This window comes from Poeciliopsis prolifica, unplaced genomic scaffold (assembly GCF_027474105.1).
Source record: "Poeciliopsis prolifica strain line A6 unplaced genomic scaffold, Auburn_PproV2 SCAFFOLD005, whole genome shotgun sequence".
NCBI classification, from domain to species: domain Eukaryota; kingdom Metazoa; phylum Chordata; class Actinopteri; order Cyprinodontiformes; family Poeciliidae; genus Poeciliopsis; species Poeciliopsis prolifica.
Genome location: NW_026562380.1, coordinates 14702182 through 14723215, shown reverse-complemented (window position 1 = coordinate 14723215; position 21034 = coordinate 14702182). Strand labels below are relative to the sequence as shown.

Here is a 21034-nt window from a genome sequence, read left to right as displayed (position 1 = left end):
CCATGCTTCATGTTGACATCCGAGATAGAATGTATAGTTAATCAATCTGAAACTCAAACATATCTCCTCGTCCAGACGGGTCATCTCGCCATGGAGGCGCTATTATCCCTGACCTCCAAGAGAGCGGGCGATTGGTTCAAAGAAGAACTTCGCCTGCTAGGAGGCCTGGACCATATTGTGGACAAAGGTCTGTGTTTTGAATCCTCCTGCTTAATTGCTTCTGCTCTGTGGTTTATTGACATGAAAAGTCAAGTGTGCCGTTTGCGTTGTGCTGCTGCAGTGAAAGAGTGCGTGGAGAACCTGAGCCAGGAAGATGACAAGGAGAAACTTGTAGAGTCTTTGTGGGGAGCTGAGAGGTGTCTGAGAGTGCTTGAAAGTGTAAGTAGCGCCCTTTCAAGTTTTTCAAAACTTGTACAAGAAAAGTGAGACTGGAGGACAGAAAGTTTTTATTTATTTATTTTTTTTTTTTGAGATTTTCTTTTTTGTCACTGGATGAAAGACACAGTCGAAACAACTTGACAGCTTTTATGATATCTGGGTTAAACCTGAATGTTTCTGGTTCCTTTTTAAATCTTTCGCTTTGTCTATCTCACTCTGTCATCTTCTGCTAACAGGTGACTGTGCAGAACCCAGAAAACCAGGGTTATCTGATTGCCTACAAAAACTCGCAGCTCATCGTCTCCTCTGCCAGGTGAGCTCAGGTTGATGTCTGAGTTACCTGAATACTTTTAGTCACTCACCAGGACTCATAATGAATTTCAGCTCCGACGGTTCCAGCCTTTTTTTGTCGGGTTTTTTTCAGAGTTCCTCTCAAACTTCACACACAAATCCAGCGCAACTCACAGGCAAGAAGCAGTTTGGAAATAAATATACATTTGTGTTTTCATCAAAAATACAAGTGTGAATCTTGTTCTGGGCATTTGTGAATTATAAGACCGTTTTAGCTCCATATACTTACCATGTTACTTGCAATTGCAACTAAAATGATTTGCAATAAAGTTTGATTGATCCTTCAAATAAACTTGTGACTTTAGACTCAAAGAGCCTGGCAAAGTTTAGTGGCAATGTTATTTGTGACCTCAATTTTGAGTTCTTTTTTTGTAATCTTTTCAAACTTGAAATGGTAAGCAGCCTACATTTCCAGTGAAATATATTAGGTTCAACAGCCGGTCACAGGATTGCTCCAAAAGAAAAGAAGGCGAAGGCCTCTGCTTACAAATGATGGCAAAAGCTGGATTCAAGCCGTTTTATCTAGGCTCGTCTAAAACTTGACGCTCGTTGACAAATTAAATCAGTTAGAAAAAGTAAAATCTTGATCTCCCTGCTTTACGTCATTGTGTCGTCTTTCTCCAGCATTAATCTTTCATTTTCTGCCCCACTTCTGTCATTTCACGTCTCACGATCTCTAACAAAAGCCTTCCTCTTTTCTGTCAGAGCGCTGCGTTACTGCGAAGATATGATCCAGCGGTACAGCCGGGCGCTAAACAACAGCTCCCTGTCGTCGTCGGCGGCGGGCGTCACGCTGCCACACTGTAGCTTCAGCAACGTGGGCAAGGCGGTGGAGGACTGCATGAGAGCCGTCATAGGGGTGCTGCTCAACCTCACTCACGATAACGGTAGATTAACGTCACCTTAGCTTCTGTCAAGAGGCGATTATTTAGACAAGAATACTATTGTTTTTATTACATTTTAACATACGCTGCAAAAACACAAAATCTTATAAAGTATTTTTGGACCAGTTTCAAGTGGAAATACCTCAACCAGTCAATTTCTTAAAATTGATGGTGACAAGTTTCTCATGGTTTGATTTCACCGTGCATTCCCAACTTGTAAAGGATGATCTCTTTTGTGAAATATAACTGGGGTTCACTCAAAGAATCTTCATTTTAGTTATATTTATTTTTATATGATGCTCCAATCATACAGGTGAAAACCCTCAAAAGAAACAGAAACATCTAAATTACATTGTGAACTCAACAGGACAAATACACTGTGAAAATCCTAAATAAATTTCCACTGATTTAAGTCATTTAATTCTACAGCATAATAAATATTAAGCATTTTATAGTAAAATTAAACAAATAAATTAGCATTTTTTATCAATATTTGTTCTGCTTTGACCAATAAACAAAGTGCATATAAATATATACATTTCTTTTTTTTTTTTTCCATTAAAACAATCAAACAATCATGTAAAACAGTATTAGGAGCTTACCGGCTGTCCTTCACAGTTTTTTAAAGATTTGCACAGTTTGCACCTTGCATGCGATCAGCACCGTTTGCCACACATGCTGTGCCACTTTCTCAAACAAGAGTGAGAGGTCAGCCACACCTAAAATACACTTTTCGATTGCCAGGAGATTGACTCCACCTGGTTCTCATCCGTAGCAGGCAGAGCACAAAGAAGCAGCAAAAGGGGAGTGGCTTCTTGGCAGTTCACCAGAACAGATGGAAAAGTACTATTTGTTCATCAGTATTAAGGAATTGTTGACTTAAAACAAGTAAATGTATCTTGCGGAAAAGTTACTTGTTAGTACACTTTAAATGAGACAAAACTAACATATTTGCACTCAGAGTTACACCAAACTACTTAAGATTTTATAGTTTTTACAGTGTATTCTTGTGCTTTTCACTTTAGATTGTATCATTAAGGACAAAGTGGAACCCTGAAGGTTTACTGAAATAAAACAACTCAGCAGGGTTTGGTTTCTTGGCATAAGCAGAGGCTAAACGATCGATTCTTTTGCTTGCAGAGTGGGGAAGCACCAAGACGGGCGAGCAGGAACAGCTGATAGTCACCGCGCTCAACTGTGTCCTCCGAGTGCCGCGCTACATCCCACAGGAGCAGCGCTTTGACGTCCGAGTGTTGGTAAGACTCTTCCGAGGAAAAACATCCCTGCCTTCCAGCCGATAACAAAACAACACAATTAATCCCCTCCTGACTCGTGCTTTCTCCGGTTTGTGTTGCTTTTTATCTATGCACATCAGGGTTTGGGGTTGCTAATTAACCTTGTGGAGTACAGCTCCAGAAACCGCCACTGTCTGGTGGACATGGAGTACATGGTGGATGACACGTGTTTGGAAGACAGCCTGATGCAGCCCGCTGATCCGACGCAAGTGGAGACGGCGACGACGATGGCGGCGGAACAGTCAGCCGCGACTGAAGGAGATGAGCTGGACGTGCCGAAGCCTTCTGGAGCGCTGGCTGCCCTGGTGAAGGTAGAAACTGCTACAATGTGTTAAGACACCACCTGTCATTGTAGTTTATATCAAAGAATGGAAAAACGTCTACAGGAAACTGGAATATGCTAAGAACGTTGCTGAGGTAATTTGGAGCAAAGCAGGTGAGCCGTGTTTCTCCGCTTTGCACAGAACATCATTTTCACAGCTTGGACAGTTCAAGTTGCTAAATTTGGGCATGTTTCTTAATGCTTCCCTGAACTTTTATCCCCATAAACCCAGAAATCCTAATCTGTGCTGGTCTGTGTGTTGTGACTAGCTCCTCCAATAGCTGCTACTTGAGTTTTTTTTTGGCTTTAAAAAAAATAAAAAATTGTTTCTCCACATCAACTTCGAGCCCCAGCTACTCTGAATATCCATATAAAAGGATATATTCTCTCGCAGCCTGTGTTTTCTCTGAAACGATTTCCTTTTCCAGCTTGCAATTGAGTGGAAAAATAGTCAGGACAGAACAATACAGATGTGACACAATCCCCCGAAAAACACTTTTATTTTAGCTGTTGGTTACCAGCACAGAAAGACACGGTGGAAATGTGTGAGGAAGACCTCTAAGGTCATTTTTAACAATCTGTGGACGTCTAATCCAGTGTAGATGTATACATCACAAAAAATCTCCATTTTTATTATTATTTTTTATTTCACTATAAAGCTTTCTTGTGTGAGCAAGAGCTGCAACATAAAACAAAGAAAACTAAAACTCTTTTTCAAAAGGTCCCAGTCAGCGTTGCCCATCGCCTGCCAAATTTTGGAGAAATTAATAACTACATTTTATGTTGATTTTAATGTCATATTCCGCAGGCACAGAACCGAGAAAATGACAGGAAAATGAAGACCTTTGATTTTTTTTCAGCTATATAACACAAACAGAAGACGTAGTTTTCTTCGTCTTCCATATACAACTTGTGTGAAATCTCTTTAACATTTGTGCAAAGACGTAACCGTAAGGATTTAACAAATGTATATTCTGCAGATGCAGACATTTGCATTCCTGCATCTGTGCCGGATTAACATTTACTTTTCTGGAGAAAAAGTAAATCCCTCTAAGCTGTGAATAAATGCGCAACATTAGCAGCAGTTTAGTAAAGTTAATGTCAGTCCTTAAAGAGCCGAAACAGCAGCAGGATTTACTCTCTTTGAATCCACAAATGGCTGAAAGCAGGATGCATCTAATCTAGTTCAAGGCAATAGACACGACTATAAACTAGACAGAGATGTGAGTTTTTTTTTAGAAAATGTAACTCATGTAAATCGCTTTGGACCATTCCAAATACAAAACTTCAACTTGAAAGTTTAAGGTCATATTTAAATACTTCCTCCATACCAGGGAACCAGGGTGGTTTTGTGGGGTAGTTGTTGTGCAACTGTGGAGGGCAAACAACTGCCTCAAAAAATGTTTTCTGAAGTTGAACCTTCCCTTCATAATTTCATCTTACAGCTTTAAAACTTCTGCACAAATTATGGTTGTTGAAGATTTATTTATTTATTTATTTATTTTTTGGTAATTCACCTGAAGTTTTTTTTTCTTTTTTTAAAATAAACTGAGAATTGGAGATTTTTTTTTGTTTTTATGTTTTTGTATCAAAATCCCTTTTCCTCTGCATTTATCTTCCAGTTATTGTCTTCTACAGCTGCATGTAGCCTTTTCTGCTAGTTTTCCCCGTCCGACTTACCTCTGTCATCTCCCCGCCAATGCTCCAGCTCTTCCTGGAGCGGGAGCGTGCCGCCATCCTGGCCGAGGCGAAGACGGACGACCTCATCAGCGAGGCCCCTAAGCCGGCCCTGGACCAGAGCGGCGAGTGGCAGGAGACATCAGGAGAAATCCAGTGGGTAGCATCCGAAACGAACGACAGCCAAGCTGAAAAGAAAGAGGAAGAGGACGAAGAGTTGGACCTAAATAAAGGTAGGCGTTTACAATCTAACATGCTCCTTCGTTTCATAATCATACGCTCTCGATTCTGTAGCATAGCTTCAGCTTAATTGCATCCTATGCTTTCCAATTACAGTAAGTGATTATGAAGAGTAAAATCCATTACAGCGTTTGATTAAGAAGCCTCGAAAAATTACAGACGTAACTTAATTTTTGCGCATATTTCATTCGACGTGTCTATTATTAAGCATTCGAGCGATCGCGGTTGAGAATAAAACTCTCCCTCGTTTCGTTCCAGCTCTGCAGCACGCGGGCAAACACATGGAGGACAGCATCGTCGCCTCCTACACAGCTCTGTTACTGGGCTGCCTCTGTCAGGGCAGCCAGGTGAGCCTATGACTAACGCACATTCACACACTCCTTTCCGGGGTCTTCTGTTCTCGCTCCTGAAAACGTCTCAGTTGTTGATCACTGGCCTCTCCGTGTCACCTCCCCTCCCCCAGACAAATGTGACTACTGTGAGACTGCACCTACCTAAAGGGGATTTCTCTATAATGACAGAAATGCTGAAGAAGTTCTTGAGCTTCATGAACCTCACTGTGAGTATGACCCGCGAGGTGACGGCGCAAAAAGGGTCAATGCGGAAACGTGCGGGAACTCGCTCGGTGTCGGAATGGTGCGATGCCGTCGGGGCCCTGAATGAGAATCTCACAGGGTGACAACGTCAAGGTGGAAATTTGAGAGGTTTAATACAAAGATTAAAGCAAGATCTGGATATTTTAATTATAGAAATGCAATAATTATTCCCACTTCTGATAAAATAATATAGAATTGCTCTATAAATGTCAACGTTGTGGTGTTTGATGGTTTTTTGAGCCGCCAAATAATTAGAGCTGGTAACGAGTCAGAGAGCTAATGGTTTTTTTTAAATTATTATTCCTCAATATCCAGAATGTTATAAAAACTGCAGGAAGAAAATTTTTATTTGAAGTAGGGAAATTATGGATGTTTCAAATGAAAAAATATGTGGGAACTCAGCCAGAGAATTGAACTAATGTTATGATGGAGAGTATCATTGCTCCTTTCTTCTCTTTACGATTCTCATAAGCTCATATTGGCTGGTTAACTCGTGAGCTACTTTACAGACAAGCTGCCTGTAGATTTAAGTGTCCTTTCAAAAGCAGAGGGATTTCTTTTCCACATCATGACTTTCCAAACACGTGACATATTTTTTGACAGGAAGGAAAAAAGTGTCGAAGCAACAGCCACTGTGCATAAACAGGTTGGGAAGGGGGGCAGATGGAGATTAGATAAGTATGCAGAGCGAAAGCATGTGGATTATTCTGGCACTTTGTTTAAAGTCATTGGAAAATTAACAGAGGTTTTTTGAGCAGTAAATTTTTTAAGACTTTAGTATCCCAGAAACTGGCCCATGCGCAGTTGAAACTTTTCCTCCAAGAGGGTACAAAATCATTTACAAGCAATAACACAGTAAAAATGAACAAGTTTTTGAAGTGAAGATTTTTATTTGAATATCTTCAGCTGTTGATTCGGTCCTTGGCATTTGGCTAGTTGAAAAGGCATTTATTTTTGCACCACACATTAAAGCACCTTTTTGTAAAGTGGGCGAGAAAAGCACTCTGAGAGCCACTGACGTTCTTTCTTTCTTTCCTTCTTTCTGTCTTTCTTTTTGTGATTCTCAGTAAATTATTTCAGTCCTCCTTTTGAGTCATTTTTCCATGAGAAGTAAAACTGTTTCTCCAGAAGTTTTAAAACGGCTCACATGGCCTATAGTAGCTTTCATGGCATTAAAATACAAAATGCGATCGAGCTCATAAATTCTTGCGTGACCAAGCTGCATATTTCAAGAACTAATAAATGAAGAAAAATAGGGCCAATTATTAGATTATTATTTATTGAGCCATTTCTGGTCCCAGATGTTGTGGTTTTGAAGCAGCTTCATATGCGATTCGTTTCGTCGGAACGGGTGACTGGAACCATGTGTTCCACTTTTTCAAAGCATTTTTATTGGAGATGCATTTCAAACTTGAATCTGCAAATGTTTGCGTTCTCACACTTTCTGTTTCCTTCCTCCATGCCTCCCCACACAGTGTGCAATGGGCACCACAGGACAGAAGTCTATCTCACGGGTCATCGACTACCTGGAACACTGTTAACACACGATGAACCGCAACGAACTCACTCTTCTGCACACTTTAAGGGTTCAAGATCCCCTTCCCGTTGATGTCACACTCCCACGACCTCATCCGACCGCCCATCGACGCTCACACCGATGATGCGCTGCGTGTAAACTCACACAGAGCTACAGTTCCCTTTCCAGAGCACAGCCTGAACCAAAGCCCTGTTAGCTGACGGACGTGTTGATTCCCTCTTTTTTTTTTTTTTCTTTTTTCTCCAAGTTCTCTCATCAGACTCCACATTTCATGTCCAGATTCATACTTGTTTGTGATTTGCACAGATTATTATTTGCTAAAAGATCCCGTGAGATTGGTAAACAATGAGTCGTTGGAAACGAACTTGAAGCGGATCGTTCGACGACAACAAGCTGCCGAGGAGGAGCCGTGTTGGCTGTCAGGTTCTGATTTCTGGCTACGCAGCTCGAGTGTGCGAAGCCTTGAATCAGATTTTATGGATCATTACATTTTAATCTCTGCCTGTTCACGTCCAAGCCAAGGGTGAAATAATTGATCAGCAGGGAAATCAATCATCTTCATGGACTTCAGAATGATGTCTATATGTAAACAGCGTGGAATGATTTTGAATGCGATCCGTCAATTTTTATTTTCTCTCCCCTCCCCACTGATATTCACAATTAGACTGAATGTTTAAGGGAAATGGTTTTTTTGTTGTTGTTATTTTTAGGTTTTGATTTTAAGTTTTTAATTGTTCTCAAACACAATTTTAGCTATTTTTTTTAAAAAAAAACTGTAGGACATTTCTCTCTTATGTTTGAAGCGATCAGGATGAGCTTTGACTGAGACCGAAACGACACGCCATCCTGGATTTGTGTCGTTGTCGCCCATATCTGTGTCTATTTTAATTTGAAAGTCAACTAATCCAACAGCGTGGTTAACTCTTCTCAACTATAGCACATAATGAATTATTCCAGATGATTGTTTTTAAATGCAATGAAATAATTTTAAGAATTGTATTTAATTTAATGTTTCCTCTCCTCGTTGTGTAAAATGCAAAGTCTTTGCTGAGCTGGACTGTTTGTCTTTTAATATAATCATATGACCGATTCTTTTTTTTTTTTTTTTTTTTTTGAAAATTTATAGATTGTGGCCCAAGTTTTAACAAAATATAATTTTTGATTAAGAAACTCGATTGGATGCAGCTTCATGCTTTCCCTTAGTCCATCGTCACGATTTGTTCGGCTCTGGACTCCTTGTACGAAGCCGGCGTTTATTTATTCTGCTTCGCCGTCGTTTCAGCCGTGATCGTCCACCCGATACTCTGAAAAGCCTCTCGTCGTGAACTGCTCTCCTGTTTGAACCAGGTTACAGCCATACTTCTTGTATAAACATCCGTTTGATCTGGTTTTGTAGGGCTGCGGTGAACATGGCTGTGTTTACTGTTAACTACTTTGCAAAACTTTGGTCTAAAAGGAAATTTTAGAATGTAAATACTCGTGTACATATACGTTACTGGACATTTAAAATGCGTAGACTTCTTCTTCTTCTCCCCACCCTCTACTGCACCCCACTCCTAGGTGATATCTTATTTTATACTATATTTCTGAGTTGTTTGAGAAAAAAAAAATCCAAAACAATAATTGCAAGATTAAAAAAAAAACAAAAAAACTGTTTGTACCTGTTTTGAGAACATAGTCTCTGGTTACATGTAAATAGTTGTATCTGAAAATGGAACAAAATTGCTACTTTCAGTACATATGGCGTGTGTTTTTGTTATTTTTCCTTTATTGCCTTTCTTGTTTTGTTGCTGACATGAAGAACCCTTGACACTTAATTGGTAAAGATTTTTTTCAAAAGCCTTAAATTTCCGCTTTATGGCACTTTTATATTCTTTGATTCTCTTTAGTTTTAGCCCAGGTCATTTTGCTGGCCAATGAAGAAGAGATATTGGTATTTTTGGCAGGGCAAGCCAGTACCGAGTCCAGCTGGAAGACAAAATCGGCGTCTCTCTGGAGCTCTTTGTCGGAGTGAAACATTGAGTTCAAAATTCCCTGGGGAGAAGACTGCTCTGATGTACAACTTGATGAAAAACGGAGGACCGACACCAGACTAAGCCGTGGCTCCCTAAATCATCACCGTCCTCCAGACTTTGGGACCTCGCTTTTCACATTACATTCATAGTTTCATCTGAAAGGAGGATTTCGGACCACTGAGCAACAGTCCAAAACCTCCTCCTCTTTTACAGGTTACATACTTCGGACATTGTGGTTCAGGACTGTCTTAAAGGGTGTCCATTCAAAGCACAATCAAGTAACTTTCACTTACAGTTGTTATAAAAATGCTATGTATATCTATCATGACGTAAAAGAAATTTGACTCTGTAATTTTAGGCCTTGAAAATGGGATTTTGTCTCTTTAAGAAGCTCTGGATCTTTCTGACGCTCCCTTCAGCACGTCAGTGCTGTCCAAACTTTAACCCCGCAACGTCAAAGTTGTCCAGTTCAAGCCACAAACGTTTGAGATTTGAGTACTGTCCTTTTTTTATTTTTTACTCAATTGTGTTCTTTGCACTTCAAAGTAAAATGAATGCAAGGCACTTGTGAAACACAAAAAAACTAAGATAAACACAAAGCACTTGACTTTTAATTTAACTTGTCCATATCTGTTTTTTTTTTTTTTTTTTAAAGGCTTCACTCACTGATGTCAAATTTGTTGAATTTGACATCAGAAAAATGTCAAACTACGTTGGCTTGGAGACAACGCGGTCCTCTGCCTCTGGACTCGTCTGAACGCGTGCCGTTTTATTCTCAGAACAAGTGACCGCTTCAGCCAGTCACTCCTAAATCGGGAAAACATCAGCACCCCTTTAAAAAAAACGGCAACCTTCAACCGAGCAGTCCAACACACCAGCATGGAAAGAAACGCGGTGTGTGCAAAACTCCATCCTGGAGGGTAAATGATGCCATAACCACCTAAAACATTTATTTTATTGTTTTTAAATGAGGGATTATCTGCTTCAACCACCTGTGGCTGGCAGTCTGAAAGTACCATTCTTGAATTGTGTTTAAGGGCCTTAACATTTCCGAGAGGTTTTCATTAGCTGTGAGCCGTAATAATCAAAATGAACAGACCTTGGAATGTGATGCAGTGAGTAAAGAAGCCATATTGTTTAAAAATGTTCATTTTAATTAGTAAAATGTTGTTTCTCTCTGCCCCCTAAAGTTTATGGAGACTAGATTAAAATTATAACCCAACGTAATCATATGAGAGATGTTCTTGAATTTGTATCTGAACTGAGTAAATCTACACAAAACTGGTCAGATATTGCAACAGCAACAACAACAACAAAAAAGCCATCCAGCATAAGATGCATTTCCATCCTGGGTTTTTCCACACATTTGCCAAGGGTGCCAATAAATACTGGAAGTCCATTCCCATGTCTCCTCCTCATCCCAGACAAACCGCCTGCCAGGCGCGGAGGCTCCAGATTGTGCTCGGCATTCTTAACTGCACTCAGCAGTGACAGTCTGTGGACGCGGCCTCTCAGTTCACCTGACTGATGGATATTGGAAACAAAGGATTCCTGTTGCAGTCGCTCGCCGAGAGTCGCCCTACAAATCGCTCCGGGACTGAAAAGGAAGAGGAGGAGGGGGGTTTATGGAAATGTGCCGTGTGGCAACAAAAAGAGGCGACGGGAGACAGCTGCGTTAACAGTGATGCAACAAGCGCGGCGGTTTAAAAAAAAAAATATCTGAGCCATCAGGAGCTGACGGGACTCGCAGAGGCAGTTTGTGTTGTAAACATTGCATCAATACCGTGTAATTACGTCTTTACGTCTCATTGCCCAGCATGCAAACACCATCGGAGTTTATTGGTGGAGGAAATTTAAATTTCAAAGACAGACAGAGAGAGAGAGAGAGAGAGAGAGAGAGACTTGAATATTGATGGCCTGCACCTCCATACACATCTCCTTGCCTTTCATCTCCTTCCTATATATAGTCCACCAGGCAAAGGCTCCGCTTGGAGGACGGCAGCGGCTCGGAGCGCCTCAGGATGATGGCAAAGGGAGAGGACGAGGAAACGCAAGGAGAAAGGCGCAGGCGTTTGCACAGCTTAAGTAGATTGGTAAGGATGTCCAAGAATGTGAGGGAGGGGGGGATGGGGAAGGGGAGAGGGGGATGGGGGGGGGAGGAGTGGGTAGTGGGCCTGGGCAGGGGGAGTGAAGAGCACAGGGGGATTCACGGTTCCCACCTGTCAATCACAATCAATCTTATTGAAGCTCTGCTTCCTGAGGCGGAGGACTACAACCGATTCCTGCAGCTTCCCGGTGCTCATCCTTTGATCCTCCTCTCTGTCTGCAGCTACAGTTTTTTTTTTTTATGGCTCAACACTTGTGCATGAGTTTCTCCTCTCTCCTGTGCATGCTTTTATATCTATCTATCTATCTATATATATATATATATATATATATATATATATATATATATATATATATATATATATATTCAACAAATCCAAGTTACCCAGGAACAGGCCCTAAACACCAGAGCAATAGAGGCCCAGATCTACCACACCAGACAAGACCCAAGGTGTAGGTTGTGCAAGGAGGCCCCTGAGACAGTCCAGCACATCACAGCAGGGTGCAAGATACTGGCAGGGAAAGCGTACATGGAGCGACATACCAAGTGGCAGGCATAGTGTACAGAAACATCTGTGCAGAATATGGACTGGAAACCCCAAGATCAAAGTGGGAAACACCCCCAAAGGTGGTGGAGAACACCAGAGCTAAGATCCTGTGGGACTTCCAGATCCAGACAGACAAAATGGTAATGGCGAACCAACCAGACATTGTCGTAGTGGATAAACAACAGAGGAAAGCCGTTGTGGTAGATGTAGCAATACCAAGTGATTGCAACATCAGAAAAAGGAGCATGAGAAAATGGAGAAATACCAGGCCTCAGGGAAGAACTGGAGAGGGCCTGGAAGGTGAAGACCACAGTGGTGCCTGTGGTCATCGGGGCCCTCGGGGCCCCGATGACCACAAACTGGATCAATGGCTACAACAGATCTCAGAAACAACATCAGACATCTCAGTCCAGAAATGTGCAGTCCTTGGCACAGCCAAGATACTGCGCAGAACCCTCAAGCTCCCAGGCCTCTGGTAGAGGACCCGAGCTCAGAGGATAAGAACCACCCGCGGTGGGTGAGAAGGGAAAAAAAAAAAAAATATATATATATATATATATATATATATGACCACTTTAAAAGGCCAGTTTTATGGCGCATATATAGGCTTATTGTTTCTCTAGTGTTTGTTGCCTCAAACCCCCCCCAAAAAAACAACAACAAAACAATCTATGGTCTCTATGGCAGTGATATTTGACATGTTCTTTCTAATTCCATTGTGCACAGACAGAATGAACACGTTCTGCTGTTTTGTCACATTTTCCCGGCCCTAATGCCACTAGGTGGTGTGAGCGCACAGCCTCTGACCACAGAGGGGCCTGATTGGTGAAATGAACCCGCCGTATTTCTCCTTTCTTCTGCGTACAAGCCACATTACATGCACACAGACGCGTATCTCCCCATCGGCAGTGTGGCCTGCTGATTTCCCCTCGAGCCTGGAGCTCCCTGATGTCTTTGTGGAGATAAATGCACCCCTCCTCCCTCCCTCACACGTGGCCCCCCAGAAGAACGGTGAAACATTTATGAAGATGCTTGATAGCTGCTTTGCTGGGCAGAAAGTGTCCCTATTTACTTAAATCATGCTGCGGCGAGAGGGAAACATTTTGCCGTTTGTTTACCAAGATGTGCAACACACGCGCCCACACGCACGCACACACACACACACACACACACACACACACACACTCGCACGCACACACACACGCACGCACAGATATGCAGAATCGTTCTACGCTTGAATCTGTGCAATTCCCTGCCTCTCTCATGGCAGTTTATGACGGTGAAGATGTGCATACTTATGATTCCTGTAGAGGTGCTAAATTTGTAAATGCACAATGCTCACCCTCTGGATCCACCCTCATCACACAAAGAAACAGATAAGAAGCATTTTCACAAGAGATGTGCTGCTGGTCCTGCTTCAGCATTTCAACTTAAAAATAGGGACATGTAATTCAGTGAGAATGGAGCGATAGTTTAAAAGAAAACCTCTAAGAGTTGCTATGTGTCTAGTTATTGTCAATCTTATGATCTCTGCAGATCATCTGAAAATGCGATTCTAGCAATTGAAGCTAAAGGGGTTGCTAACTTGGTGGTTTTAACCCTGCTCACCTGATGACAAAATGGAAAGCTATCAGCTTTCTAACTTAGAAAGTTGACTAAGTTGTCTAACTTAGTCAGGGAGATCATTGTGGTATTATTTACCATTCCATGAGAAATAAAAAAAAGTTATAAAGAAAAGGACTTAAAGTTTGTTCATCTACCCTGGTGGAAGTAACAACCTTTTCAGCATGTCAATGTTTTTCTTAGGCCTTCTAATAAGCCATTATTGGATCCAGGAGCATTAAAGCAGGGAGAGAACTAAAACATGCAGGATGTCGGCCCTTGAAGACCGACTTTGGGCTATTGTAGATTTTTTAATCTGTTTCATAGTGATATAATGATTCTGAACGTGGGTCAGGAAGTGATGTGGAAACATGAAAGGATAAAGCTCCATTTCAAACAAATGATCTATTATCACAAAAAGCAGAAGAGACTCCATTACTGGACGAGGCTTTCAGCTGTCGCTTGATTGTAAATGACTAGATTTGATATCGGGGATGAAATAACTCTTGATAGAGGTATCCTTTATATGTAAAAACATACAAATCTGTTGACCTCAACATAGGTAGACGTGTCTAAATGTTTAAGTGACACCTCCTCTTAAATTCCTCTCCAGAATGAGTGATTGCACCCTATAAGCTATAAGGCAGTTTATAGGGTGCAAACAGTCAGGCTTTTATCTGTTATTCCCTTAACTGTTTATATCCGTGGTTCCCAAATAAAACCCCCACTTTGGGTCACAAAACATGCACCAAATGGGATCTTGCGGCGTTTGTGTAGTCCTCCTGTTCTTTCTTATGATATTGAAGTGGAAGTCCCTGTAGAAGGTGAACAAAATGGGAACCCAAAACTAACATTTTACTTATCGTCTGCCGAGAGGTGCGTCTTTAAGGAGTGAGCAGCTGCCTTGCACTATTGGATCATTGAGTGTTTGAATCAGATCGTGGCGGTGGTCTTTGTCGATCCAGGGTTTCACAAAGGAACTGCACATGCTGCTGCAACACAAGCCTCTGACAATAGTGTATTTACTGCAAAGGATTTGTTCAGTTTGCCCACCAGTCTGCTGCCACAACCTGGTGTGTTCAGCAGCCTAAAAGGATGCTTGTTTGCTTCCCCAAATACACATTTGCGATTGGTCAGGCGTACAAAGAATACACACCGTTTGTCAAACATCACAGTGTGAAAGTGGCAAACAAAAGGTACAACCGCGTAAAGGTGCACAGGTAGCGCTTTAAACTTGAATTCACACAGCCACGTTTATTTATTCAAATCGCATGTATGCCCATATAGCTGCTTTCATGTAATCGCAGTCCTTGAATTGTTAAGTGGCAGAACAGAAAGACTCACCAGCCCATCTGTATTCCTGGGTGTGCGTGACCTGCACTCTAACGGATGAGCTTTTGTCCACAGGCGAGCCAGATGAGGAGCAGAGTGGAGTGCGAGTATTACTACCCCGCATTGGCACAGACTCTTGGTATTCCTTACCTCTAGGCTCAGCCGGCCTCACGTCTGTCTGTGGCGGCAGGGTGGAGTCAGATAAGTGTTGTGTTGGCTTGGTGTGATTTCTTGTTAGTGTGTTTAGAGCTGCTCATCTGTGTGTGTGCATTAAGGCCAACTTAGACCACGTGGAGATACAAAATGTGTGTGTGTGTGTGTACACACACAATGTTGCAGGACTGTGTTGAAACGTAAAGTTGCTGCGAGTTCCTTAGGTTGATCTCTGTTGGACTATGAACAAACGAGTTTCCATCAATTCCACACTTGAATTGCCTAAAACCTTTTGGAAACACTCAAAAGAAAATCTCTATTATTGACAAGCAATTGCTGACGAACTCCTCAGTCGTGATTTACTGGATCTCTGTCTTATTCATTGAATAAGAGAAACCTTATTTATCTCCTGTCACAGAGGTCAGTGGGAGTACAGAGAATATCTTGTGAGTAGCTTTTTCTTCAAAACTTTACTTGATGTATTTTTGAAATAATTCAAACATTGAGCTCTCATTTATTAATGAACGAAAAACAGCAAAGATCCTTGAACCCATCAGTTTCACAGTCCCTTTTTCTCAGAAAGGCCTCATTAACTTCTGAAATGACAACTTGTGTTTATAATTCATTGTGAACTGTGCGCTCTGTTCTGTATTTGTCCTGGAAGAAAATATTAGACAGAAACAGATCTACGTGGAAGACTATTTCTCTTTAATGTGGTTAAAAAGGAAAGCGCATTCTATGTGCCAAGCTCCAAAAACATTAACCGATAAGCCTTATCGGAACCAAAACTGGAGAGACTTGGAGATTATATCTTGCAGCTTCTTATTTCTGAACCTGAGCAAAAAGAAAAGCTTCAGTGCCAGCAGAATTTTCTCTGATTTCTCTGCTGCCAAGAACCTCTGTAGTGTTGAAATAACCCGAAACGTCCACAAATGTCACACAACTATCTGTAATTCTTTCCACTTATTTGCATTTTGCTTTCTCTAAGAAACCATATGCTCTCATGAAACGAATTGAGTGGCATTTCAGCGGCAATCAGGAGAGATTAGAAAGGTGTTGCAACAAATTCAGTCGGCTGAAATGTGACTGCAAGTTGTCCATTAGTAATAATGGGTAATAATGGTGGTAAATAGAATACTCTCTGTAATGTCATCTGCTAGTTTTTTTATTTTTTTATTTTTAAACATAAGCAATTTAAAAAGCAGGAGTTTTCTTATGATGCTGACTGTATCCCCCAGTAGTTATGGTTTTCTATGTGTTGTGTTGTGCAAATGTCGTCGGCCTAATCGTATATCCAGGAAAACACACTGAGCGGTCCACAGCACTGTACCCAATAAAGACGACTTCAGAAGATTACAAAAATATCCTTACTCTTATATCTATAATAAGGATGGTTTTACATCCATCCTCCCTTTTTTCTTTCCTTCCCTCTCTCACTCCCTATCTGTTTCACCCTATCCATCACATTGTTTCCTCTTTTTTTTTCTCACTTTGCCTGGCTGGTTTTGTTGCTGGAGATCTGAGTGATTAACTGCCAGTGTGAAGCATGTGTGGGCATGCCAGCCCATCTAGCAGAGTTCCCCATGGCTCCCCCTTTGCCCCCCTCAAAAAAAGAGAAATCAAAACATCAGCCTCTCAAGCCTCTAAACAGAGTCTGAAGACCTGCTCCTTTTCCACTCTAATGGCCCCTATGATACTTCCCTGGAGGTAATGATGTTTTGCGAGACAAAACTCTCATTGCAGTGCTGAGAGATGACAAGGCAGAAGGGCTTTCCTCTTTTAAACTGTGTTACACTGCAAGCTTTATTTTAGTGTCGTGCATCTGCGGTGGTATAGTTCTCACCAAATGTGATTATCTTTATGTAGAAATATCACCAAGAAGTACCCCGAAAATAAACATCTACAAATAATAATTCTGCTCCAGCCGACAGACCATTTTGGTTTTTTTGGGAGAGGGATGTACAGCAGACTGGAGAGACTCAGTATTTGCATTGTCGTGCATAACTGAATCTTTGAGTAATTTCAAAAGCATTAATATTAATTATTTTCCTCTTTTCCTGTGGCACTGTGCCCTGCAAGGCTTCCTCGCCCAGGGGGAGAACAGAGGCACACCGCGGAGAACATCCTCCAATCCCCAGCATCCTTGCAAAAGTGATTAAATCGTGGTTTGTAGCGTTTGACTTCAGAGTCACAAAGAGGCCGGGCTTCTGCGGGGAATGCAATAAGGCAGAACCTCCCACCATCCTTCAAATCCAGCAAGATGAGCTTCTTACAAAGATGCTGAGAGACAGAAGGTGTGTTTGAAATGTGAGCTGCCGATTCTTGTTTATCATACAGCTGAGCCAGTTTTTATGAGCAATGGCCTTTCCTAGACAGTTGTTGCACACTTCTTTATACTCTGCAAAGGGAATCCAAACACATAAGAGATGAGGAGTATAAAATCTGATTTTTATTAATATATTAAATAAATATAGTGTGACAATGTGATGGCTCGAGCAGCTCACATTTCTACAGTCGCAGATATGTCTTACAATGACTACAAAACTGGAACTTTATGTGATAGGCAGACAAAGTAAACACATAATTATGAAGATTAAGAATATGAGTCTTGAGCAAACAAAATCTAACCTTTTTGGGCATCTGTGTTTAATTTAGAGTTGTAAACTATTATTTAAGTAATGGAGTAATTATTCTACCGATTAATCAACTAATCGCAGTATTATCGGATGTCAACATCGGCACAAATTTTTGTAATTGTGCATCCCAAACAATTACTTTTCTATAGTTTAGAAGACTAAGCTGTGACAATAATATCTCACCTTTTAAATGAACCTGAACAGAAATCATACAAAAATCTTAGATGATATCCAGTTTAATAAAGCAGCACACTCACAAAGACATTTATTTAAGAAAATGTCTATACCCCAGATTTTCTTTTATGTATTCATATTCTGTCAGTTTAATAGATGAACTCTCACTTTGTTAAACTATTTGTATCTTTTGTGCACATGTGCGCGACTGGATTTGATGCCTTTATCACACACAGAAAAACATCTGACACCTACGTACCGCCACGGTGTGCTCCGCTATCCATGTGCCGAGATGGTTAGAAATTTATTTTCCAGTTCGTTTGTAAAGCTACTCTTTAGCTACGGATGAGCTACAGCAGCCGGCTGTGTTCAGTCTATCCGCTCCACCTGTATAAATGCACCCGACGCGCTCTTTGCCACTGTTCGCTGTGTCCCAGCCACTATTTTAAGGACGCATGCCTATTGGTCTCATGTAAAATGATAAAAAATCTGGATCAAGAACAGAAATCACCCTGGGTCAAACTAGAAAATTGGACAATAAGATGCTAGCACTTAGCATTTGACAACAACTCATAGGCGGAAGTGAGAGTCTTGCGCAACATCAATAATCACCCTGTTGGACCATGGTTTGCCGAGTAGTAAAACATAATTTAACACAGCTTCGAGTCAGATAATTTGCCTCAAGGAATTTTTTATAAAAGAGGTACTCTGGAAATTGTTACAGCCCAAAATCAATCCCCTTTTCAACTAGCTGGTAACTCTGGAGGACCTGCAAGGATTCACAACTTGAATAGCAAAAACTGTCGATTGCCATTCCACTTTATATTATATTGTATTGTGCTATGTTAAACTCACAGAGCTTAAATAAATATGCAGATGTGTGTAAAGAACTCTTAAGCATCATTGTATAAAAATACTAATAAAAGTGCAGATATTGTGGAATTTGCAGACAAAAAATAACCTACCGTCATTAACATGAAAGACTTTTTATAAGAACTATAGGAAACCTAATTTCCTGTTGTCGCAGGACAGTGATTCTCCAGAGAAACCAGTGTGTCTACAACAAAGATATAAAAGTTGGAACTAAAGAAAACGGAGGCTGTGAAATTTCTTTCATTGGCAAAGAAAGAAGTGAAAAGCCCTGGAGGGTGAGGAAAAGTTTGTGGCTACGCTCTCAACAAAGGGTTGCTTCGGTTTGGGAATGCTTTCTTCCTCTGTCGTCTATAAGTGCATTATATTTGCTTTTGACCTGAACTGATTTGCTGCTGGACTGCTTTGGATTTTCTGAACTCACTGAACTGTACTAACCTGCTGACAGCTTTTATTTTGTAGAATTTTATTTATTTATTTTTTTGGTTTGTTTGCTTCCCAGAACCCGGTTTTGGATTTGGGATTTGCCTTTAAGCCGATGGGACTTGCATAGACGCTCTTAATTCTCTGTGAGAGTGTCAACAGTTTATGACGAAGCTTACTTCGGTATCTCCTAAGTGTTGTCTTCCAGTTGCGTGGCAGCACTGTAAGGTTTGCTGGTTCCCCCAATGCAATTTATTTTCAAGAGCTGAGCACAACTTTTATAAAATATGACTTTAATATGCAAACAAGAAATTCAAGTAAAAACATATATTTTTTTCAACTTTAAATGAAATGAAGTAATTGGTCCTCAACTAGCCCTGCCTTGAGTCTTCTATACATATCTCTGTATCCAAAACACGGGATTAAAATGACTGCATGACCTCCTCTGCAGCCAGCAAACGCTGCAAAAGCCTGTTAATCACCCATTCATTTAAGTCAGGTCTTTGGAAGCAAGGAGAACCTAAAATATGCAGGACAGGGAAACTTGAGGACTTGCTTTCGGAATCACTGTAATAAAGAGATGAGCCCACAGGGGATGACATGCAATTCATTTCCACAATAGTTCTTGTGAGCAAACTAAGTCCTTGTAATTACAAGTAAAAGCTACTTAGCCACTAAAAATTACAGTGTAAATTCGATTAAGCTGAGAGAAGAGTAATGCTTATTTCAATGGTAAATTCCAGAATTAGTTAAATATGAAAACATGCCTGTCAGGGACAAGTAAGCAGTGCAGAAAAAAGCGCCACAGCTTTTATTGAGTTGAACGGCTCAGCGTGTGTTTAGTGGGATTACATAAAGGGAAACCGTAAACAATGCAAATATTAGACACACAGATATTCAGTGACATAACATAATGATGACAAAATCCACATCATTGCACATGACAGACATTTTCAGTGACATGTTTCACTACACCTAAAAGCACGAGGAGTTTAATGTAACTGAATATTTTGCTATACATTTTATAATGAATTACAGAGGATGCTTTACACATCTTACTTTGGTTATATGTGGAAAATCTGTTCACTTTTAACTAGCATTTTCCAAGATCAAGCGGATTATGTGCTGCTTTCATACACTTAAGTAGCAATATGATAACCGGCCTTACATTTACTCCTTCCCCATATTTATTAACATAATAAATCCCAAGTTTTTAAGCACTTTTTTTTCCAGTTAGGCAACACTTAGTAACTCAAATGAACAGAATCAGAGATCCACCATACACACCCACAGAGTGCATGGAAGATATTATGAAAGAGCAGAGATAGCAGTATTTCTTTTTTTTCACCAGCAGCATGTTTATTAGACCATGATGCAATGAGAAGACATGCTGCTTCTGAGTAAAGCAAGCCTGTGTTTGATAGGAAAAACTGTCACTCGACTGCTCTCATTACGCTATTGCCTGGTCTGTCAGCATCACAGGAGCTAAATTTAACAATTTCACACTTGTTTCCCCACACAAATTGTGGAAAATCTCCCAAGCATATCAGGGATGTCACCAGCTGAAGCCATAAGAAACAAGAAATTTAAAATTTTTTGCGGGGCTATGGAAAGAATAAAGCTAAACGGAGCGGCACTTGCATGACGAAACAGAGTTTGTTCTGCAACGCTGGTGTTGCTCTGGCTTGTCGTTGATAAAAGGTGGTCAACCTGAATTGCCGGTCTTTCTCCGTTTTTTATTTTCTCTTATATTCATGGACCTTGACTGCAGGAATGAGACCCTAGAAATGAGTGGGTCAAATAAACTTTCTCAGGATGGCTGAGTAGATCTGTTGATACTCTGTACTGGAGAATTCATCTTAAGGCATCAGATGCCTTGAGCTACTGGGGCAGAT

At 40.9% G+C, this 21034-nt stretch overlaps 1 protein-coding gene across 4 annotated transcripts in view; it reads left to right on the top strand.

The window, feature by feature from the left end:
• Positions 1-21034, top strand: part of wapla (WAPL cohesin release factor a) — a 59671-nt gene that overhangs the window by 9663 nt on the left and 28974 nt on the right. Inside the window, exons 11-20 of one of the 4 annotated variants that reach the window (XM_055029640.1) lie at positions 76-187; positions 281-378; positions 615-691; positions 1435-1616; positions 2754-2869; positions 2989-3219; positions 4939-5140; positions 5406-5494; positions 5611-5706; positions 17116-17330. In XM_055029640.1, coding sequence (XP_054885615.1) covers positions 76-187; positions 281-378; positions 615-691; positions 1435-1616; positions 2754-2869; positions 2989-3219; positions 4939-5140; positions 5406-5494; positions 5611-5706; positions 17116-17330 — 1418 coding nt within the window. Of the gene's footprint in view, positions 1-75; positions 188-280; positions 379-614; positions 692-1434; positions 1617-2753; positions 2870-2988; positions 3220-4938; positions 5141-5405; positions 5495-5610; positions 5707-7218; positions 9020-17115; positions 17366-21034 lie in introns of those variants that run through there. The other 3 variants (XM_055029641.1, XM_055029642.1, XM_055029643.1) reach the window with 3 other exon arrangements.